This window comes from Electrophorus electricus, chromosome 16 (genome assembly GCF_013358815.1).
Source record: "Electrophorus electricus isolate fEleEle1 chromosome 16, fEleEle1.pri, whole genome shotgun sequence".
NCBI classification, from domain to species: Eukaryota; Metazoa; Chordata; class Actinopteri; order Gymnotiformes; family Gymnotidae; genus Electrophorus; species Electrophorus electricus.
In genome coordinates this window covers 12,587,395-12,608,020 of record NC_049550.1, presented here as the reverse complement: position 1 = coordinate 12,608,020, position 20,626 = coordinate 12,587,395, and the positions used below count along the sequence as shown (strand labels likewise).

Here is a 20,626-nt window from a genome sequence, read left to right as displayed (position 1 = left end):
TGGCGGCTTGTTTTATTTCACAAGACTCACAACCAAGCCAGAAGGTGGTAGTATTTAATTAACAGATGAACATTTTTGCTGTTGGATAATCAAGGTTTCAAAATAGAAATGTCAGCAAGAGAGTCTACAGCCATAATAAATGGGAGGTAGGTTTTAATTACAGGTTATAATAGTTATTTACAGTTGCATTAGCAAGAAAAGTGGATCCCCTCTATGATGGCAGACTACTGCTGGGCACTAAACAAGGATGTGCCCAAGGCCAAATATGAAAAATCATGCATTGTACATTTCAGAAAAAAGTTTGTACAGTAATAAACTTATTTATAAAGTAATATATACTTGATGTAAAAACCATGCATGATAAAAACATCCAAATTTAATAGAAAATGTGTTACAAAGTCCAATCTATTTTAATTTGTGATAAAAAATAAAGTTCAAATTTTGATGCCCAGTGTTATTAGAATATTAATTAGGGTCATCTGGCAATGTCTAATGACAATCAGCAATTTCTAAATTTCACAGAGAATATGGACAGTGGCTATACCACACTGTTCAGATTTATAGGGTTTGGCTAGACACCAGAGCCAAATTCGGACAAACGTCTCACGTTACTGCAAAAATAATTAAATCTTTTCTTCTTTAATCAAACATCAACAAAAACAACAGCGACAAACAATACCACACCACCACCATACTGTTATTAGAATAAGAAATGGAAATAATCAAAACAATTTAAAATGTTTTTAGTGGCAGCATTCACCGATAGTAGCAAAGTAGAATCTAAATCTAATCATCTAAATCAAAACTGTTAGAAATCTATAACAATCATTTTGTGATGTAATAATTTTTTCCTCAATTTACCTTTACAAGTCAAAACACAAACTGGCTCACTCACTCTCTGCCTATTACACACACAAAATTTACACTGTACAGGTAATTGATGAATGTACACATTGCTCAGATATACACTGTCCCTACAGGTGATTGGACACTATTTTTCTCTAACATTTCAAATTCATGGTACCCTTTGAACCAGAACACAGTAATTTCACACAGTTAGAAGAGTTTGATGTGGTAGACAAAGTAGCATGTTGTTAAGGAACCAGGCAGTAGGCCTTTCTTTATAACAGCCATCGGCCAGAACTTGAGGTTATTTCTCATCACAAACGCACAACTTGGATCCCAACCACAATAAGGTTAGTGTACCTTTAATACTTGATTGTTAATGAAAATTCAAGGCTTCAATCTTATAGTTACACCTTATGCTACATGCGTTCTTGTATTTTCACAGACCCAGATGAAGCGGAATACTTCACTAAAAAGGCCCATTGGTGGAGAACATCTCTTCAGATGGACCCACGCATGCGGCACGGCAGGTCTGATGGACTAGCTTGTTTGTGTCTGCACCTCCCCTTATAAGCCCCGAGTCGTGTTGCGTTTGCACGGGAGCACGCAGCGAGATGACCAGGCCCGAGAACGCAAGCCCTGAGATAAAGATGCGTGCCTTGGCCACAGACTGTCTCACTGACACGGAAGCACGGCAGGACGACAGCAGTAGCAGCTCCTCGCCGTCCAATCAGAGAGCAAGCCAAGAGGAAGTGACACCACAATCTCCTGAGGGTTTGGCAGTGGTCCACACTAAGCTGCTCCCCACCTCCCCACATGGCCCCAGAGGCCATGGAGCCCCACTTTTCCTCACCCAACACCCAACACTTCCTCCCGCTCCGTCTTAGTGCTGTAGCAGGAAGTTAGTGGCCATGTTGATGTCGTTGTTGGACGCCCTTAGAGCTTCCTGGGCGTCCACTCTGGAGAAGCCCATCTCCATCAGCCTGGCCACCTGGGCCACAAAGGGAAGTTAACCCACCGCCATTAGTCACATTGAAGAGACACAACAGAACCATGATGACCTTTATTGACAATATTTATTTATTGCTTTATATAAATTACACCCGGTAACCTCGGATAGCATTTTAATACCCGCATGAAAAAGTCATTAATTAGTAATTACTCATTAGAGCGTAACTAAGTGGATCCTCACCTGTTCCTCGGCCACTGGCGTGTCTAGTGGGTGTGGCTGCAGGGACTGTTGTGGGTGTGGCTGCACGTGAGGGAGGTTCTGACCCCTGTTTCGTAGACCAGGGAGGAACCTGGACCAACCCAGGAGTCCGCCAGCCTGCAGAGGCAAAACGAAACACAGCAAATGAACAGTCAGAAAATGAGGACAACCCCCCCCCCCCCAAACCTTACAACTGCACTGATCCACAGTTTCGCTAAGGTTCGTCTCAGCAATAACCTTTGCGCTTTTCCTTCCCCTTTTAAAAGAAAGGCCAAGCATCTACAGAGGCGGAGCCTGGAGGCCATGCCATGTCATCATGTCTTACAAATGGAACAAGAAACCCATGAAGACAACACCAAGCAGGTCTCGAGCCTGTTTTTGCCAAGAATATCAGAGTGAGAAAATACAAAACCAAACCCTCATCACAGGACTCCTCTTCACCCCATCAGTGGGGGGACGACCAAGTGTAATTATTCCAGGGAAAATCTGAACCTTTGGTCAGCACCTCTACTGTATGAGGTTAAGGCAAATGACCTCAAAGGAACAGTAACACAATACTCACTGCAACGTGGCGGGAACAGCATCACTATGAACATTTGTTCATAAAACAATGCAACTCTTCTCAGAAAAAGACACTACTACACCCTCCTAACAAACAAATATGCGCAGTTCCTATTCAAACTACAGGCTTCTCGTTAAATCTATTTAACCTCTCAAACGCTTGGCTTATTTCTGGTTATTTTAAAACATCTTATTCAGTAACACCTGTGAAATATCCAGTATCTACACTACAAGCAACATAAAATGTGTGAGCATAAAAAGATTATGCTTTTAGAAAGCCAACACTAATTTGGACAACAGTGCAAAGGCGCTATGCAGCCGAGCGACGGCCCCGCCCAGGTACCGTGGCGCTGCGCAGCCGAACGACGGCCCTGTCCAGACACTCCACTCAGCCTCGTAAGGGCCTGATGATCAGCTGTGCAGTTTCCTGGCACACTGCTGCCCTGTGGGACCCCGTTACACAGCTTTCTGTATTAGAAGGGTTTTTCACAGATGATCATTATACCCAACACGTCACAGGATGCACTGGCAAAGGCAATCTGATCAGACTTATGAAACGTCATTGAATTCATTTGCATATTTATCTGTTAAGCAACTGTGTGTGCGCGCGCGTGCATGCAGGCAGGAAACAAACAGTTTGCACCGGTGTAAAAATGTACATGTTAAAAAAAAAGTGTGAAACAGAAGCAATTACTACTACTGTTAACAACAACAAAAAATACTAGAGATCATGCCACAGTCAAAACTGCCTAAAGTGCTAAAGATTTTTTTTTTCCTTGGCCTAAAATCACCTGTAAAACCCAAAAACCGTAACTGTAAACTGTCTTGTACCAGCTCTCACGTTTCCCAGGGTTTTTGGAAGCAAATCTTCTGAGGCCTGATGTTTGGACGGCGGGACCATTTACCCTCGCGCCAACACGATCGTGACAACGTGACCCCGCTACTTGTGACGGTGCGCGAGACAGAGCGCAGAGCCTCACCCAGGGCTGAGGCGTCTGTGCCGCACTCCTCCTGAACTGCTCCATCTGGGAGAGCAGCAGCTGCTGGTCCAGCATGTCCATACGCTGTTGCCGCTGGATGTCCAGCGTGGCGCCCATGCCCAGGGGCGACTCCGCCCGAGGCTCCGTGCCCTCCAGCGCCGGCCCCAGGAGCCGGGCGCCGCACCGCGCCGCCCACTGTGGCACCTGTAGCAGCCGATGCACACCCAGCACCTCGCTGTAGTACAGCGTGCCCGACGCCTGCGACAGGGCGCCCGCCGAGGCGACCGGAGAACAAAACGAGAGAGAGTGAGACTGAGTGACCTTTCCCTAAAAAGCTAGTTTGAAGTAGCAGCAGCAGACCTAATAAAATAAATGGAATGCACATCGAAGTGCAACTGGTCCAGTGTGGAAAGTCAGTGAAGGTTCATTATGACTGAAGTTGGTTCAAAACAGCTGTGTGCAAACTCCCCTAAGCGCAGTGCAGCTAAGTGAGGTAAAGTGCATTTAATCTGCTCTGCTGCGTTAAGGGCGACGTGGTCAAGATAAGATCAAAGTGATCCTTGGTCTCCAAGACACTGACATATATCAGTCCCCACGAAGAGTGATTTGTGAAGGTTTCTGTTTTGTTTTGTTTTTTACTCACCAATCCACTAAGAGCAACGACCCACATGTAGGTGCTAGAGGTTAGCAACTGAGAGAGGGAAAGAAAACGAATAGAGTTGCTTAATAACTTTTCTTTTTTTTTTTGCTTTTAAAACATTACAAGTACAGGAACAGAGAGAGAGAGAAGTGATCATCAGAGGAGCACCACAATATGGCTTCATCAGCACTCAGCACACCACTGCCCCCGTTCTGATACTGAGAATGTCCTACCGCAAGCTCTAATCACGCTGGCACAGGATGTACTCCGCCAGCCGGCCAATGAGAGGTGCAATCAGTGCGAGAGAGCTAAACCACACTGTACCTTGTGCGTCTCTAACTCCGTGCACCCACACAGCTGCGCCCCTCGCACACTCAGACGGGACATGGGTGCTTTTTGAACCCCACCCCCCGTTGGGTTTTGATGAAGCGCCTTGGTGTGGGTACGTCAAAGTCACCGAATGAAGGGTCACACAAGGGTGTGCCGGTGTTACTCGGCTTCGGATGAACCCGGTCCCAGCGCACCCGTTCTCAACAGCTGGGTTAAGGCGTGGTGGAAGGCAGGCTAAAGCTGACCGGCTGTTGGGCTCTAACATCACACTCGTCAAGGTCAATTCCACTCGCATTTAAAAAGGAAAATAAAAAGTTTAACAGCACTAATATGGCTCAGAATGACGAGACGAAAGCGGACGAACGGATCTTCCACCAATTATTACCATTTATGGATGGCCACAAGCAAATTTTGCACATGCCAATATCGCACAACGTGACGCATTCGTCACTGGGACCGCTACTGGTTTTACACACGAAGTACACAATAACCAATACACAAGAAACTGGCTGGCCCCACTTAAATTTGACACGATGTAAATGTAAAACACAACAGTGGGGTTTAGTTTTTTTTTTAGGGATGTTCTGTTCTTGTCAGACGGCGGTGCGGCTCACCTGCACGCCCACGAGGTAGACGAGGGACTTGTTGGTGATGGACATGCAACCCAGCAGTTGAGTGACCTGAACCTGGGGCACAGAACAGAAGAAAGGCACAAAGAGCGCAAAGACTGGACCCAGCCTGAGAGAGAGAGAGAGAGAGAGAGAGAGAGAGAGAGAGAGAGAGAGAGAGAGAGAGAGAGAGACACACAGACTGACTTAAATGTAGATACTGAATTTCTTGGGACATTACGATAAAAATTAAACCCCTTGTTGTGGCTGATACTAATAACTGATTATTTTATGTTTATGCATCTCAAAGCAAGTTCAAACCATAACATGTATGGAGTGCAGTGGGCATAAGACACCCCTAAGCGCAGTGCAGCCAAGTGAGGTTAATCTGCTCTGCTGCATTAAGGGCGACGTGGTCAAGACGAGATCAAAGTGATCCTTGGTCTCCAAGACACTGACACATATCAGTCCCCATGAAGAGTGATTTGTGAAGGTTTCTGTTTTGTTTTGTTTTTTACTCACCAATCTAAGAGCAACGACCCACATGTAGGTGGCTCAGAACATTTGAAACCATTTTTGTTCCCCTTCGTTTTAAGAGCCATTTTTATCTTAAACCAACATCAAATCGGTGGCTGGAAAACCCAGAGGTAAAAAAACCAAACACAACAACATCACTGCAACCCTTCAGTTAGTACCATCAGATAGCTGCCTGTGCCTAGTGAGCATACAGCAAAATAACACTGAATCTGATGATGAAATCAACCGATTGTAATAGGTGAAATAATTCTTGAAAATATTTGATTTGCATTTTTCTTAGAACTGCAGTAATCTATAAACAGGTCCCAAATTAAACAGAAAGCTTAGTCTGATGGATGGATGAACATTATCAGTTGTAATTATCAGCTGCAAGTCAAAGGTTGAACCAATAACGATAAATTCAAAATTGCCCCCATCGGTAAATATGACAGCTGCCGATATCTTGTGCACCTGTACAAATATGTGCGTTAAAAACACCCACCTCCATCTTCTCTTGGCCCACACAAAGTTAAATGAAGCTGTAAATCACACTACAGCCAAAGCAAATGTTCCCTTTTTCTTTAATTAGCTTGTTTGCATGTTCACCTCCTCCTCCATTTATAGCTCAGATGAACGGTAACGTCGAACTGAGCTGCAAAACTCAAAGGCTGTGAAGCACCGCCACACCCCTCAGGATTGGCATGTGCGATCGAGGAGATCGCCTCGTCCAAACACACCGGGGTGAGACTAACCATCTCGTGCGGCGAACGTGTGACAGCTTGCTAATAACCTCGCACCTTAGAGCTGCGAAACAATACCAGTTCGCACATTTGCCACATCTCGAATCACCGCACGCGTCATCCCACCCCTGCCCCTGCACACGTGTCGGAATTCTCTGACGGCACTGAAAGAAGAACTTGTGGCTTGGGAGACGCTGGTAGTGGGGTAGGCTCAGAAGAGCAGCTCTGCTCCAACGCCTGGTTGCTGGGATTAGCACAAAAATGGTGGCATACGACTAATATTGTCTAAAGGTTTCAGTGTGAGGTAGACAACGGAGGAAAGAACCTAGAGAGAGAGACCGAGACAGAGAGAGAGAGAGAGAGAGAGAGAGAGAGAGAGAGAGAGAGAGAGAGAGAGAGAGAGAGAGAGAGAGAGAGAGAGAGAGACCTCAGTACTGGGCAGGCAGTCAGATGATGCAATTTTAAATTGAGAAATACGAATGAAAAAATGAACTGGGAGAGAGGAATTGTGTAGTCTGTGCCATTAAAACAGAGTCTGAACACTCCCTCTGTCTTTCTCCAAGGCAAATTGAAGCAAAATGAAGAACTTCCAGAGAGGTATTATGTTGTCTGTGACCTTCATTACAGTGTCTGGACTCTCGCCAACATGTGATGTGATCGCTCTCTCTCACTCACTCTCACACACACACACACGCACGCACGCGGCTGGCTCATGTCATCGTCGTGCAGACTGGCGCAGGGCTCCATGCGTGCATGGGCACAGGCTAAAAGTTCAGATCTGCCAGCGGGTCTTTTCTTTGGCCTCGTTTCATTTGGCTAAAGGTTTTACTGCAGGAACCCAACGCTAAATCACACGCCAAGGAAGTGTGAGCGTGCGTTTTGCTTAAAAAGCAGGGCAGATGCTAATTCTGATACGTCAAGAGAAAACCGCAGAGAGGAACATCTCGTCCCACACAAACCTGCGGCAAAAGAAAAGCACCTCAGCATATTAACCAAAACCTGAACATATTAACCTGAAAATAATCAACATCATTTCTGTCCTTCATATAGCTATCTTAAAAACTGATCCAGAGTCAGTCCCACCTCTATCCACAAACTTGCCCTTATAACCCAAGTAAAGACTGACCCAGAGTGTTCCTAATGCTTTAATATCAGCGTCGATATGTCTGAAAGCGGATATTCACACCTCCGCTAGCAATGGGCACCACTCCCCTGCCTGAAGGGAGAGCTGATGAGGGAGCAAAACAAAACCCAACAAAAAAACAAGTGAGAGAGAAAGGAAGTGATGTAGGTCTTTAACCACTCAGGACCAGTTTCACACTTCTGCCTTTTGAAAAGGCCGTTGGTGCAAGATAAGAGGGAGTGCATGAGCGCGAGAGCGCGAGAGAGAGGGAGACCTGAAAGGATCCTACTACGCAATCAATTTCTTCTCATCTGTCTGGTGAGTACATGACTAAAACTGCAAAAGGTACAACTATACATACACATACAAACAGTATTTAAGAAGAACACGTTTCTAGGTGTGATTTGACAAAAAAAAAAAAATCTAATTAATGATGAAAGTAGCAAAACTCAGCATTTAAATATTACAATTATCTTTCATCATTACTCTTAATAATTAGCCGAGGTCTGTTCAGCGTGTCACACACGTGTGCAAACTCTGGACTAATTCCTCGTATGGGTAACATGCCCAGAAGAATAAAAGTGCTTTGGGATACTGAAGTAAAACGGGAAGTTAAGATTAGGAATGGAGGAGGAGAACAATGCAGAACAGGCAGGAAGGAATCCAAGGCAGTCTGGGAAAAAAAGTGAAAGAAATATTTGCTAGTCGCTGTTCGTACGTGCCATTGTCAAGCCTGGGGTTATCTTACAGCTGGTTCCCTCAGCAGGTTTATCACGTTGCTGTTATACAACGTTCTAACAACGTTAACGCGAGTCGCAGCATCAGAGACTAAACGTCCAGAACGTCGGTGCCAAGTGAGCGTTTATGGACGTTGCGTCGAGCGCTGTTGTACGAGCAGGGGTTGCGAGTCCTCCGCGAGTCATGTCAGTCTGGCCCGCGTCCCTCTGCAAAGGAAGATGTTTGCAAAATGGGATGTTGGTACGAGAGTAGCAGTAACTCGTTTGCCATTTCACAACCAGATCGTACACGGATATGCAATGTAAAAAATAAATAAATCCTCCCCCCTCCAAAAAACCAAACATGTAAATAAAACTAGCGTGCAGGCAGTGGAAGTATAAACACGTCTCAAGCCTGTTCTGCTTTGAATTTGTAAAACAACAGTGACAAATGGATTGCCCTGAACACAAGTGTCACGAGACAAAGGACTTTCTCAAACAGTTCATGACTCGTCGACCGAGTATCCCTGTAGACGTGCCTGGTCAGGCCTTTTCTGTACACGCATTCGCCACGTGGGCTGCCGATTTCCTCACCAGCACAGGTTTTTCGGAGGTCTGAAGACATCTAGGATTTTTTTTAAGCCACATGTTCCACATATTTATTTAAAAGATGACCTCCTTCTAAAAATTCACCAAATTATTGCTTATGTTATTCTGGAATGATATTTTAAGTAATTAATCCGACCTATCGATCCTATCGATCAGGGGAAACGACAGCTACCGGGTTTTCATTAGAGCTCTTTTTTCCAGGCGGTTGCTGCTCAGGTCGGCCAACATGTCGGCCCTGACCGGCACCAACTGTACGGACCTGTACGATCACCGGGGGACAGCACGCGTACTTCTGCCCCTAGCCTACGCTGTCATCTGCCCCCTCGGCCTGCTGGGTAATGCCCTGGCGCTGCACACCATCCGCCTCCACCCGTCCAAGCTCAACTCCACCACGGTGTACTCGGCCAACCTGGCGGCGTCGGATCTGCTGTTCTGCCTGGCCCTGCCGCTGCGGGCTCTGTACTACGCTCTGGGCTTCCACTGGCCAATGGGCGAGGGGCTGTGCAAGGCCACCGCGCTGCTCTTCTACCTCAACAGCTACGCCGGCGTCAACTTCATGACCTGCCTGGCGGTGGACCGCCTGGCGGCCGTGGTGCTGCGTCCGCACTGGGGGGGCCTGCGCAAGCCTCGGACTGTCGGCACGGTGTGCCTGCTCGTCTGGCTGCTGGTGCTGGTGCAGACCGTGCCGCTGCTGTGCATGCCGCTCACCCGGGCCGAGCCCGACGGCACCGTCACCTGCATGGAGTACCCCAACTTCGAGGGCGCCGTGCCGGGCCTGCCGTACATGCTGATCGGCGCCGTGCTGGTGGGCTACGGCCTCCCGCTCCTCGCCATCCTGGCCTGCTACTCCGCGCTGTCCCGCAAGCTGCAGCGGTCCGCCAGGGCCAACCGGCTGACGGAGCGCTCGGGGCGTGCGCGGCGGGCACAGCGGATGGTAGCAGGCGTGGTGCTGGTGTTCGTCGTCTGCTTCAGCCCCTACCACCTGGATCTGCTGCAGTACATGGTGAGGAAGCTGATCTACGAGCCCGGCTGCGAGGACCTCCGCGCGTTCCAGGTCTCGCTGCACGTCACCGTGTGCCTCATGAACCTCAACGCCTGCCTGGACCCCTTCGTCTACTTCTTCGCCTGCAAGGGCTACAAGCGGAGGCTGCTGCAGCTCTTGAGGACGGAGGTGGGCGCCTCCTTTTCCAGCGTGGGACGGCCGTCGCCCGACAGCTCCACCGTGCACGACCGGCCTCCGCACCACTGCCGCGGCGCCATGCCGCTGGACGCCGTCGAGGACGGCCGCTGAGCGCAGGGGCGGTCCGCGTCGGGATCAGAGAGCAGCGGGACTCGCTCCAAGAAGGCGAATCCAAGGAAGGCAAGTGGAGGAAGGAATTTTAGGGACAAAATGTTCAGCAAATGACTGACTTGCCCATGGGCCATGTAGTACGGGTCCGTGTTTGCCCTCATCCTCAGAATTTGTGTGAGGGACATTCGTGATCAAGGTCTGGGACCGAGTCATGTGCTTTCTGTGACAGGCACTCATTTGCATATCATGCCCTTTGGTGATGCACTGCTGATGTCAATACACCGATAACGATAAAACTCCTCCACCTGTGTACGTACATCCCCACATCCTGGTAGGAGGTGCCGGTGACTGGTGGTGTGTGTAAAAAGCCAATAAAAAAATTTAAACGTGGGCAGCACGTCGACCTTGAATGAGCAACAAGTAGAGGTCAGCTGGAGGTCACCAGACAAAGCATGTCCAACCGTTTGAAGAAGAAGAAAAAAAACAAAAAACAAAGTTGGCACAGTGTGGTTGGGTAAAAGTAGAGAGTATAACCAGTGCAGCACAAGAGCCATGACCACATGGTGTCGTAACTGTAGGTGTTGCAATGACTTTTTGGTTTCCATACCGAAAGTCCTCTTTCACGGGGGTGGGGGTTTTTACTCAAGAAATGATTATTTTAGAACTAAAGACATATTTTTGAGTGTAATAGCATGTTGTCTGCCCTGACAGACTTTGATGAATGAGTCTGTGTTTAGTGTTTGACTAACAACCTACTCTCCCCAGAGGCTCATGAGAAGGAACACGTAGCCCTGAAACCTCTACACGGGGTCACGGTCAACCTGCCCAGGCGTGAGTGGTTAGCATAGGTTCAAGGTGATCACCGTCACAGGACTTCTGACCTGTGCGCTCTGGCACTTCCAGACTTGTAAGCACTCCCCACGTCTCACGTTTCACCATTTTAGCGCCATAGAGGGGCCAGCAGTTATACAAAACCGCCACACACACACACACACACACACACACACACACACACATTTGCAGAACAAGAAAACAGAACTTTCCTTTTCCGTGAAAAGTGAGTGCATGACTGCAACATTCTCATGCTGGCAAGATAAAATAACATGCAAGGTGATCCCTTCATATTAGCTTTTTCGCAACAAACAAAAGAAGCAAAAAAGTTTGAATGGGTCAGAGGGGCCAACCACAGAACTGCAATGTAATACTTCCACACTTGTAGCCTCTACCCTGACCCAACTTAACAAACCAACACAAATATCACAGCACACAAACCCAATACCTGCTTCTCCCATCAGCCTAACCAACACACCAACCAAACACCAACATAGCCACATACTTAGAGGGGTAACTTATTAAAGTAGCACCTCTGCAGGGAGTCTGACCTCCAGAATCCAAAGTGGTGAGTGAAAATCTATTCACAGAAATGCTATTTATAAAAATGTAGAGAGAGTACCTAACCACATTTTACCAAAGGTGAAAAATTCAGTTCTTAGTTGAACTCGTGAGAAGAATAACGTGGGAGTTTTAAGTGCACTGTTTATTGCAATGTTGTGAAGTGCCCCCTCTGGTGGCGGATATGCGCAACAACCGTTCATACACATACCTTCTAGTAGGATGTTGTGAGGTTGCCAAGTCCGCTGGTACAAGTCTTGTAGCATTTCAGTGACTCCCGAATATTGATCAGGTGACTTGAGAGATGCCTACCTTGTACATTTACTCACCAGGTGCCTTAATAGGTATAACCTTATAATACATTTTACAGGTGTACTATTACAGACTGATGCCTTGCACAGCTTGTTACAGGCTACCATGTTTACCACTGATGGTGGGACAATTTTTGTAAGGGTCCCCCCCCCCGCCAAAAAAAAACCAACCAAACAAAAAAAAACAACAAAAAAACCCACACCACACAAACACAGGAGGCTACACCAAGTAAAACCAACATGAATCATGAACCACTGTTTATAACCAGTCATCTGTCTCTTGAACAGTAAAAATTCGGTTGGAAAAGTCAATAATGTTAAAAACAAACAAACCATTGTGTTTCAGAACTCCTCTACTGCTGAGGTTCACCTGGTAGAGCCAATAGAGCAAGGTGCTGGAAACACAAAGGTTGTGGGTTCAGTTCCCAGGGAGCAACTCTGTGATTATATACTGAGATTATATACCTCGAGCTGGATAAGGGCATCAGACAACTACTGAAAATGACAGTGTAGGAAAGTTCTCATGCTTGAAATTAATCAAGCAAAATGTATGTTCTCTGCCCTGTATGATCAAACAACCGTATTTTATTTGTTCATTTGTACTCTAGCCAAAACTCATGGTGGGATTACATTAACGGGTACTGCTACGACAGAAACAGCTGTTAAGAAGGTTCCTGTCATCAAACCGTTGTGTTCCTTGTTATCGCCATCTGCACATGCATAGTAGAAGCAACAGTCTGATAAATAATATTTTGGGTGTCTTTCTTGACACAAAGACCACAAATTCATTGTTATTTTTTGTTACCTTTTACCAACTATTTCATATACATTTCTGAAATATTAGCTTTCCCCAAAGAAGCAGATAAGAATCTGGTCTTGTATGACTGGAAATAATCTCATAGGGGCAGAGACGGCTTCCAATTGACCCTGTAAATGCTTTGGTTACTCCCTCCCCACACACACACACACACACCCCAATGGCACCACTAGGCTGGGAGTGGTCCCCCACCAAGAATGATTCGGTCAGCAGGAGCTCTTGGTTGGAAAACAGCTGCTAAAGAAGATAGTGCCATAGTCTCCAACTGCACATCGACATGAGGCAGCTACAAAGCAGGCTTTGTTCATAAAGATGCCCAGCACCTGAAGAAGAGGACAGTGAAAGAGGAAGGTCACTCACAGTCCGCCCGGCAGCACGTCCACCCGCAGCTCAAAGAGGAAGTGAAGCACCTCGGCCAACAGGAAGTCCAGCAGTCCAGAGAGAACCCAGACTCCAAACAGGAAGGACTACCATCAAAAGACAGGTCACATGGGCACAGTCAGTCACAGGAAAAATGTACCTCCACAGACAAAAATAAATAAATAAAAATGGTATGGCGGCAGTGAAAAGTGAAAATAATACTGGTAGTCATCTGTTAAATTTGCTTGCAGGTTGCGACACACTTCTTCAGAGAATGATAAAAAAAAATAAAAAAAAGACCAAGCAAGGAAAAAAGGCATCTAAATGAAGAAAAAAAATTATAATAAATAATTCAAGTTCTATTAACTTCATTTATGAGCTTCCTGAGAACCTTAACACTGAAGTCAGAAAACATTTGTGGAATTTTCCAAATCAGTCCAAGCAGACTGGGAGTCTTGGTGCAGGGTTGGGAAAACACTGCATTGTGCAGCAGCCCAGCGGGACAAGACCTCGCTAAGCTTCCTGCAAGCACGAGAGTCCCATCCCAGCTCACCTTCCCGCCAACAGCCTGCGTTTAATAACCCCAGTGCATCAACACAGGTCTGAGTCATGACCGTGTCTGTACCATATACTCGGGACACAGCATATACTCGGGACACAGCATATACTCGGGACACAGCATATACTCGGGACACAGCATATACTCGGGACACAGCATATACTCGGGACACAACAGTCGTCGCATCACATTTTAATAGTGTTGCACACTAGTTTCATAGCTATAGTTACACAGTAGCCCATTACTGACCATGTTGTTTGGTAGTAAGAAAACATTACCCACGCGCCACCTGTTTAATAGCTCGAGGGACAATATTTCCCACACAGCGCACTCCCATGAGCCCCTGGGTTGTGTAATGCACAACTCAGAGGTCCTCAGGTTAGACTCTAACGTCGCGTGAGCCAGTCCCCACACTGCCGCACCCACGTTCCACTTAATCACGTGATGAACTGGAACTGCACGGAAGGACGAAGAGAGGCCGGCCGGCTGTGGGGTGCCACGGGATAGATGGTGGAGTGACTGCGAGCACCAACTTACGGCGAACTTGCGACTGCCGAACCTCCTCTCGAACACGCGGAAGGTGTAGATGAGCAGCGCGCTGCAAAACGCGTCCTTCACGTCCAAACAAATCAGCCTCCCAAAGACGAGCCTCCAGACCTGCGACAGAGACATGCAACGAAGAGCCACACCGACACGCTTTAGGTGACGTCACGGTGACACGCGTACCTAAGCAGGCGTGGACATGAGCGCTCTTGATTACAGTCGGCTGACTGAGCGCGCCACGCTCTGGACAATGGACATCTAAAATGTTCTTTTTGGCACTCAAAACAGCTGATTTGAGGCTATTGGGAGAGTATGAATCTTTCAGACATCTCCTCAAAAAAAAAGCTAAAGAGAATCTAAGATAATTCACTTTCCACACACAGAGAGAGAGAGAGAGAGAGAGAGAGAGAGAGAGAGAGAGAGAGAGAGAGAGAAGCATCCTGCACATTTATTATTTTTTTTTATCAGGCCTATGACTATTACATTTGCTGTAAAATCAATCTCTCACCTGTTTGTGTTGTCTTACAGCCTGGAGACTGTAGACAAACAGATTCTGGTAGTGAGGAAGCCCCAGGGTGAGCAGTAAGGTGAGGGCACTGGTAATCAGCAGTAAGCATTTCGACAGGGGAGCTTTATCTGTGTGACAAGAGGGGAGGACATTGGAGGGCAATCTTTGGACTGGACTGGACTCCTCTGTAAATACGCAGAAACACGCAGAACCTCACAGATAACGTATAGACTAAATCGCCAGGCCTATGATGCCTGCTGGTTGAATAAACGAGACGCGGTGTGGTTAGCTAGAGCTCTGCGAGGAGACAGAAAAGACCGCATTTGATCACAAGCATCGCTCGACAAGCCACAAAATAAAAAAACCCCAAAACAAAACCAACTGTAGCTAGCTCAGAAAAAACATAGCAATGACACTAAGAGGACACAAAACCACTCTTTCAATGCGTTTACAACCTCGAGAAAGTGTCGTTTTAATGACCCCCCCGCCCCAAAATAAATGCTGCGGTTTTTAACAGCACGTTAATAACCTCTTAAATGACAGTAAGGTTTGATCACCGACCATTCTAGCTATTCAAGTTAGCCAGCTAGCCTACTTAGGAGAAATAACAGTGTGAAACAGCCCATGTCTTGCTGCGCAAAGGCGGACCGCGGTACCACCGGGCCCGGCGCTCACAGCCGCGTTTCAGGCGGAATGAATGACCGAGGCGCCGGCCTCCCTAACGCGGAGACGCGCCGCCGTACGGACGGTTTCTCTCACGTACATAGTCCTCTCGACCCGGTCGTCGTGAACATCGTGCTGGCTACACGCGTAGTACGCGCCACGGGAACAAAACAAAACCAAACCAAAGGGAAAAAAAAGCCGACAGGGGCCACGCAAAGGCGCTGGCTTTTACAGGCGCAAACTTAATAAAAGTTAAAGAGGGGGGGACCAAAAAAAAAAAAAAAAAAAAAGCGGTTGGAGGGGAGGGGGGGAAATGCTGGCGAGGACGGCGGGTAGCGAAGGACAAACTTCACGGCGACGAAATTCGCTTTTCCGCTGCTTTTTCTTTTGAGCGGAGGAATAGGCAGGAGTATCGAGATAAGCGAGTGGATTATTTAGAAACAATCAAAGAACAAATTTATGTTAAAAATGTTCAGTTAGATGTTCCTGTTTGTTTAGTGATGGTCATCCAATTCACGCTACGATTATTATTAAAAATGTGCATCATTTCTCTCTATAATTACTGTCGGTGACAGGCTACTATATTGAGAGTCGATGTAAAACACACGTCTACTCTTTCTGGTTATATAAAATGATTAATATTCTAAACCCCAGTCAATAATTATTTGTGGATTCGGCATATGAGTAGGCTATTTAAAGCAGTGTTGCAACACTCGTGGCCTACATTCAACAGACCTTCAGCCTGGGCAAACGATCGCAGACTGCATTCTTTCATTCAGCCACCAGGTGGCAGCACACCCAAAGGTCAATGCCAGACAGTTGCTCATGCCATTCAGCGTATTCATTTGTTAATGATCCATACCACCAATATTCAAGTGTGTGCGCAGCATGTATGCAATGTTTTAATTGCTAGATTGTTTTGCTGTTATGTTTTAAAATGTCGTTAGTCAGCACATTTCAAATGGTACGGCCTACAACTTGCAGCCGCTTAAGAGTTTAATAACAGGCTAACCCATGAAATAGATATATAGGTCTATGGTAAGCCGTTCTGTTTTATTTATTATTAAATAACATCACCATGCAGGTACAGAGGATTCCATATAAGGCCCATAAATTCCTAACTTTGGTTTAAAAGATTAAACACACACACACACACTGCGCCTTTGAGCTTTCATTAAAAAAAACGATCAGGGCTGTCGTCTAATTTTAATCTTCCAAACAAGAGCTTTCGCTGCTGGAGAATTAATGAAAACAAGATGTCTTTCATTCGAGTTGATTTGAAAGCTCCGGCGACCAGCTGCCTCTCAACGGGAACGGCAGAAAAGCCAGAGTCAACATCAGGCCGCTACAGTGAGTAAAAAATACCTCTGTTTGTTCCCCACCACTGGCTCTGAGATAAATTGGCCTGTTTGTGTAATGGCCATCTGTTGGGTATTTGATACGTGCAGCGAGCGCTTTCAGGGAGCCGCGCGGGTTTTCATAAGCTAATCATGTAATTGGACACAATAGTCAATGACTAATGGAGACGGGAGAAAGCGGCCGGCTGTGACTATGGTGAACACGTCCCGGCCACTGCCAAGGCTTTATTATTGCCGCTGTTAAGTTGTGGTTAAGTTACTGAATACCGTGTTATTGGGGTGTGTGTGAGAGAGAGAGAGGGAGAGAGAGAGAGTGTGTGAAAGGGAGAGGGAGATGCGCGTGCACGAGTGTGAGAAAGATGCCTAGTGTGTGTGTGTTTTGGGAAGAGAAAAGGTAAAATTGTCTGCGCATTTTTGAGAGAAGTGTTTTGTGTGTGTGTGTGTGTGTGCGCCAGACACAACCAGCTAATCATAGACTCCACATACCTTCCCAGAGATGGTCATCACGAGCACTTCACCTCGTGCTGACCACTGTTTACCCTCTCTCCCCCTCCCTCGTGCTGCCGCTGCACGGTGATCTTCATAACCGCACCCTCAGCTCCGCGAGCGCCGCCCGTGATGACGTGGCTCATGTCCGCTTCGCTTAATGAGATGATCGGAAACCGAACACAGTCGCTTCCATCGAAATTACACCGGCGCCATTTGGTTGGTGGGAATTTAGTTCTTTTATAACCCAGGTTTAAGTTCGGTTTTGCTTTGTTTTTGGTTTTTTTGGCATCGTGGTCAAGGTTGTTATTTGGGTGGGAGAATCAGATCGGTGTAAAAAGGGTGAAACCCGGTTTTGCTTTTCACATGTCGATTCGGTGACCTATCGCATCTCCACTGATATCGTTTCTATTGCACACAAACCGTATCCAAACATCCTCTGAGCAACACAGCGATGCGAAGCTGTACCGCATAGGCTTGGCTACTTTTCTAGTGTTGGTTTCTCCTTCTAGACGAAACTGTTTGTGTAATACCAACAGTATATAACATCCTCACTGGGACGTCTGTGTGGGTGCTTCAAAGAGCCGCTAGGGAAACGCACGGTTACGTATTAAGGGAACAAGCTCCTTTCATTCTCCAGAATATTTGTTCAGAAAGTATTGCTGCAGGGTAAACGTTTGACTAGTTTGGTTTTGAATAAGAAGGGGAACACGTAACTGAACCATCTAAAAAAGCCCAAGGACGTTCTGAGAAGGAGTGTGTGCTTCATCTGTGTCAAACAAAAAGCACAAAGTTTAGCTTGCAGCCTGTAGATCAGTGTTGAATACATGCTCCTCCCTGGCAGAACTGGTATGTTCCTGGTGCTGGTTCATGGTGCCAACGCCGTAATGGTGATTTAAATAACCCTTACCATGAAGCTCAGTCACAACTGATACGTGTGGTTTTTATCATGCTTCGCTTTTTGTTTCGTAGACTCAAAAACCTTCTAGTTTCTACGAATGTTTAGTTAGATTCTTTGATGGCTGGGCCGCTTAGGGAAAGGAACAGATGCTGGATAAACCAAAGACAGACAAAGAAATTGGTCTTAATGCCCAAGCCAGTGTGTCGTTTCCCCCAGAAGCCCTTCTGAGGAAGAGTGGCAGATTATCTCTGAAACAGATTGTTTCCATGATTAATGAAAAAATAATAAAGACGGGAAAAAACCCCCCAACGACCTGCGGTGGGGGTGGGGAGGAGGAGGAGGGGACAGAAAAGGCGTGTCGGCGTGGGAGTTAAACTCTGCCACAAATGCCTGTGTGCTTTCGGTAATGAAGAAAACCCAGATTTGTAGTCAGCAGTGTCTCCTGCTGTTTGCTTTGTCCATTAGAAGGAAATGAGCAGATGGCTGTTGGCTTATTCTTGTCCTCTTTCTCTCTCACTCTCTCTCTCTCTGTCTCTCTCTCTCTTTTGCTTCCTCCTGTCCTCTCTGTCCACGTCTGCTCCTCTGCCCGTCCGTCTTGCTTTCTCCTCCTGTCGTTTTCTTTATTTCTTCGTCTCCTTCCTACTCTGTTTCCCCTCCCTTTTTCTTCCTCTCTCTGTTGTGTCTTTATTGTCCATTAATCTCTCTCCTCGCAGTCAAGCTGAGCAGCGAGCTGACAGCCAATGCCCAGAGGACAACAGCGAAAACAGGCCGGTCCAGCTGTCAGGAGCCGGCCAGGAGGCGACGCCGGCCCTCCCGCACCACCCGTCGCCTCCGTCAGCCTCGGAAAACGCACTCTTTCTCACACGCACTCCAATAAAATCGCAGCAGCAGTAGCGTGGGGAAACCATAAATACTCATTAGGGAGCCGTAGAAGAGGGGAGTGCCGCTGCGAGAGCCGGAATGTGACGGAGCCGTCTGAGCGGCATGGCGGCGGTGTCCGCCAGCATCTGTTCCATGTCCCGCTGACTAGTGGCAAAATGGATTAAAATGGCTCCCCCCATGCGGAGGGTGTGTAGGCCATCACTCAGAAGATGAGGCATCAGTGATCTTGAGATTTTTGTTTTCCTTTTGAGCTCGTTGGTATCTTTCTGATCCCCCAGGACTTGTTGTGGTGTCACTGCCACTTCAGTCTCAACAACATCGGCATTTCAGACATAAATCAGCATTACGACTTGCCATTAAAGAGGTCCCAAACATTAAAACACGGCAAAGCTGACAGCACACGCGCAGGAGACGTCTGTTCTTTGTCAGGGTCGTCACCAAGCCGGCTAGTAAATTCAAGCATGGGACAGGCAGCTGGGTCCTGAAAACCACAAGTCAAAAAAAGTGCCATTATCGATTTGAAGCATATAGTGCATATCTCTTATTTGAAATTCTGTCCATTAGAAGTTCCCATTTGAAACGCACACTTTAGGCCTGCAGGTGGCAGTAAGGCCTATCCGCGTTCCTCCTCCCTTTTTAGTTGGGACGCAGGGAGGTGCAGTAAAGGTTGACCAAAGTAAACAGTCCAGTCTGTGGGTCAAGATCACTCGGTTTACCAGCATCTCCTGTGAGGGGCGTGCGGAGGGGAAAACGCCCGCCACCCCAACCTTACGCAAGCGAGACTCAATTTCACGGCACATTATCCGTGCGCTATTCTTTCCCTAAACTTACACCGTGTGTGTGTCCCTCCCTCATTAGGAGCAGGAAAGAGGAACATGAACCAGTAATGGAAGAGAAAGGTTTAAAAAGCCGTCCGCTACTTTTCCGCCCTTTGCGTTATCTGTCGACGGTCCTTCGTTTTCATCCTCCACCCTCAACACAGTGGCTAATGCACAATCTCCCCATAATGATTACATTACACGGGACGTGTCTGTCTGTGTGTTGTCGCGCAGATTCGAGACTCAAACTCCCAATGGCTTCGTCGGGAATATGTGCTGATTCCTCCTGGCGCAGCGGTTGGAAGTTTACTGTAGTTAATAGGGTCCGGCGGTGCAGTAAGACGTCTGCTGCCCCTAGTGGTAGCATGTTTCAACTGCAGTTGAGGTAGCAACTCGGACGGGTTTTCTGGACGGTCACATGAAATAACAAAAAGTTGATTTGCGACTTTGTCGGGGAGCGTAGCGTGTCAGACGACATCCATTCCCGTACAATTTATAATAGAAATTCATCTCCCTTTCCCTAACCAATTCTACACGGAGGAAAGTCCATGTTTGTCAGACGACTGACGTGGCACTATTTTTCGCCTTAAGAAATAGTTTGTTTTGCTGTATATCTGAGATCGGCTGAGTGGGACGAAGTAGGGTAAGTCAGTAGGAGGCTGTTTTTCTTTGTACTGGAAGTTTGCCAAGGTAGTCTCAAACGTAGCCATGATTCACAGTCCATTCATGTCATATAATAGACGTGTTTATGCATGATTATTCTTCTTAGACCTCCGTCCCAACACACACACACACACACAGAGAGACAGACAGACAGACAGACAGACACACACACACACACACACACACACACACACA

General features: G+C 47.0%; 2 protein-coding genes across 2 annotated transcripts; one reads left to right on the top strand and one right to left on the bottom strand.

Moving 5' to 3' along the window:
* Positions 1–136: 136 nt before the first annotated feature.
* Positions 137–15,603, bottom strand: ubac2 (UBA domain containing 2). The gene is made up of 9 exons (XM_035534763.1): positions 15,424–15,603; positions 14,661–14,788; positions 14,147–14,266; positions 13,051–13,157; positions 5,182–5,305; positions 4,241–4,288; positions 3,598–3,855; positions 2,039–2,173; positions 137–1,837 (listed from the first exon to the last, which is right to left on the bottom strand). The coding sequence occupies exons 1-9, from the start codon at positions 15,452–15,454 to the stop codon at positions 1,730–1,732; spliced, it is 1,059 nt and encodes a 352-aa protein (XP_035390656.1). The 5' UTR covers positions 15,455–15,603; the 3' UTR covers positions 137–1,729.
* gpr183b (G protein-coupled receptor 183b) lies at positions 7,217–10,561 on the top strand. Its single transcript, XM_027024829.2, has 2 exons — positions 7,217–7,872; positions 9,081–10,561. Exon 2 carries the CDS (start codon positions 9,106–9,108, stop codon positions 10,168–10,170), a length of 1,065 nt encoding a protein of 354 aa, XP_026880630.2. The 5' UTR covers positions 7,217–7,872; positions 9,081–9,105; the 3' UTR covers positions 10,171–10,561.
* Positions 15,604–20,626: the final 5,023 nt, after the last annotated feature.